The sequence below is a fragment of the Sorex fumeus genome, unplaced genomic scaffold, assembly GCF_029834395.1.
Source record: "Sorex fumeus unplaced genomic scaffold, SorFum_2.1 ptg000058l, whole genome shotgun sequence".
In the NCBI taxonomy this organism is placed as follows: Eukaryota; Metazoa; Chordata; class Mammalia; order Eulipotyphla; family Soricidae; genus Sorex; species Sorex fumeus.
In genome coordinates, this window is record NW_026606115.1 from 2,066,456 (window position 1) to 2,069,559 (window position 3,104).

A 3,104-nucleotide genomic window follows, 5' to 3' on the forward strand; every position below is an offset into this window, starting at 1 on the left:
CAGAGTGGGGTTAATTAAAAGAACCCACAATGAGATGGCAATATAATAATTTGTGGGGGACAGAAGGCCCCAAGCAGTGCTGTGGGGAGCAGGGACGACTCACAGCAATACTCAGCCAAATACACCAGAGGATCAATGCTTGGGACACAACATGCAGTGGTCCTTGGGCCCAGTGGTGGCAGGGAAAATCAGAGACACCTCAGTTGTGCTGGGGTTGAGGTCATCTAAGACTGTACCTGTAGTGCTAGAGGGACACCAGGATTATATCCAGCAGTCCTCCGGGGTCCATGTGGTGCCAAGGATCAAATGAAGTCCCCACATATACTTTGTTATCTCCCCAGTCATCCTCCTTTAAAGATTTTTATTCTATTTCTCTTATTATTTCATTTATCTGATATTAACACCACAGAAACATTAAAATAGTTATGACTTTATCTTTATTCACATAGAAATAAGCTTACAACATAAATAGTTTGGTGAAAAAATACAGACTATATAGCAGCACTTATATTTGATTAGTTGTATCTTGACAAAGATCTATCTGGATACACAAATAGAAGGAAATATCTAGATAAACATCCATCAAAGGGCTGACAAAAGTTATACATAGGTAGAGTGCATTCACCTGCACTGTTTGTACTCTTTATTATTGATGACTTAACAATGAATGAAACCACCTTCGCAAAGAGAATAAAGTTTTCAAAGAAACAGGCACACACAGAAAACAGATACTTGGGCAACAGGGGTGGGTGCAGCAGTGAGGGAGCAAGAACAGAGGTCACTGGGCTGGTGCTGAGACGTTTTCTCTGACACCGCCAAACCAAGCCCCTTTGTAGATTAATTCATGCAATCAGAAGCCTCCCTCCCCCAGTTTTCCCATGGCTGGACAGAGCATAAGCTCGTGCGCATCTAAAGTAGAGGGTTAAGGATCTCATATAGCTCATAGGGGTCATTCAGATACCCAGGGACTTCTCTGGCCCCTTCTTCCTCCATATGTGTTAAATCCTGCAGAGTGATGATCAAATTCTCAAGTGTGTGGGTCCTGTCAAGTTCACAGTTCTCCTTAGAGTGACCCTCCTCACCACAATAAGTACAGCGGAGGGTGTATTTGCGTTTTTTAGCTCGGCGCATCTCCCCAGTACTATTATTAATCTGAGAAACCCCACTCGTGGAAGGAGACTGAGGTGGGGAACTGTTAGGAGAATCAATGATAAGCACTTCATCTTGGGGTCTGGGCCTGCGTCTGGGGGGAAGAGAACCTGAGAATAAAAGCGGGGAATCCTGAGGCTCCACCAGTATCACATCCTCATCTGAGTCCTCATCAAGGCTGTCATCTATCTCTATAACTTCACAGTCAGCATTGCTGATCACCATTGGGGAAGAGGCTTCAGTTGCCTCTGGGCTGGCTGCCCTCCCCACCGTTGACTCATCTCTTCTGGCACGCTTGCTTTTCATAAAAGTATCATCCAAGTCCTCTTCCTCTTTGATCATTCTGATTAATTCCAGGAAATCAGGAATGCCCTCCTGCTCATTCTCATGCATCCTGAGAAAATGCTTCAGCCGGAAGCGCATGTCCCTACTCAAATCAGCCCCTAAAAGTAGCTGCTGCAGGCGAATTTGGTTTGCATCTTTCTCAGCTATAATCCCTGCCTGAATTGCGTTCTGGAGCTGCACCTCTAACCGTATCACGTACAGGGAGGTCTTCTCCCCTTGAGCCTGCAGGGTGTTGAAAAACCTCCCATGAGTAGTCACACTGCTTTCAGACTCCCCAAACACCAATTTCATCCCTCGCAAGAAATCAGCCACACTGAGGTTAGGGTTCGAGGCCTGGAGCAAACGCATGACCTCCCGGGCTGGGCCTCGAAGGGTTTTCATCAAACGCTTGAGTTTTTCTTCCTCAGACATATTCCAATCTGGCAGAACCCCAATGACTTGGGTCAGCCAGTTTTCAAAGGTTTCCTCCCCCTGAGCTGGCACCACCTGCCCAGAAAACAGCTTCATGTTTCTCTCTGCCATGTTCGCTATCAAAGGACGAAGACTAGACCTCAGGGACCTCAGCATGGAATAGGCCCAAGGTGGCAAGGAGGAATTCTGCCTACGGCTACTCGCCATACGGGCCAGGATGCTAGCCATGATCAGTGCCAATTGGGGGTTGGAGGCTCCAAGGATCACAAGCAGCTAAGGCTTTTCAGGAAAGTCTAATCTGCTGGCACGCTCGCAGACTCCGTCTTCCTCTGATATCAATGGGGAGACTGAAAAGAAAAAGCGAGAATAGAGAGAGGAGGAGTTAATAAAGAGCAGGCTGTCACAGTGTCCCTTCCCTTCCGGAATCCTCTGCAGGCCATTCATATTTGCCCACACCCCTAAAATTACCCTCCAAAAGACAATGATTTCCACTTCCCAGAACTAGCACTAGCTCGGTGTCAGCAAGGTGCATTTTGCAGCCACATGCACCTCCTGCCAGTCGTTCAAGAGGGATCGCAACTGTTGCTTCTAATTCTAAGTGTCATCATGTTGGAAGCAAATAGTGGGCTCTTAAAATAGAGCACAGTAGTCACAGGTTGGTGGGTAAAAGTCAGATATCACTATCTGCATGGTGTCAGAGCTTACTCTATCCCCTTTACAAAGTGTACTCAACCTCCCATCCCACCCCCTTATTTCTCAGATTCTTACAGGAGCTCAGGAAGAAGTGCACACCTTAATTTTATTTCCAGCTCTGCAACGGGTGGCTTCAGACAAAGCTTGCCTCTGGAATGTATTCAATCTCTGTCCACCCTGGGGATTGGGTCGCTGAACCGTGGACCTAAGGGCACCAAGACTGGGCTGTCACCAAGGAGATGGGGGAAAGCAGGATAGAGCAGAGAATGGTCAAAACAGCTTCATCCCTCATGCCTCTCCCCCCCACTTCCTCCACCTCACTCCACATCCCCACCCCCTCAACCCAAACCGCTCCTGTCCTTCCTTCCCACTGCCTCCAAGATACCTAGGAGGAAAATTTCCTCTCCCACCTTCAGAATTCAAGCCAATGTGACCCCCCCATCATTGCATTCCCCCACCCCACCCCCGGGAAATTGCTGGCCTACCACCTCTGCAATCAGTCGCAC

General features: G+C 47.9%; 1 protein-coding gene across 1 annotated transcript; it reads right to left on the minus strand.

The window, feature by feature from the left end:
• Positions 1 to 624: 624 nt before the first annotated feature.
• On the minus strand, positions 625 to 2,823 carry ZCCHC12 (zinc finger CCHC-type containing 12). Its single transcript, XM_056125846.1, has 2 exons — positions 2,698 to 2,823; positions 625 to 2,252 (listed from the first exon to the last, which is right to left on the minus strand). The coding sequence occupies exon 2, from the start codon at positions 2,131 to 2,133 to the stop codon at positions 910 to 912; it is 1,224 nt and encodes a 407-aa protein (XP_055981821.1). The 5' UTR covers positions 2,134 to 2,252; positions 2,698 to 2,823; the 3' UTR covers positions 625 to 909.
• Between the last annotated feature and the right edge of the window lie 281 nt (positions 2,824 to 3,104).

Coding starts and splice junctions, on each gene's coding strand:
- ZCCHC12 (XM_056125846.1), bottom strand. CDS start 2,133: ATGGCTAGCATCCTGGCCCGTATGGCGAGTAGCCGTAGGCAGAATTCC.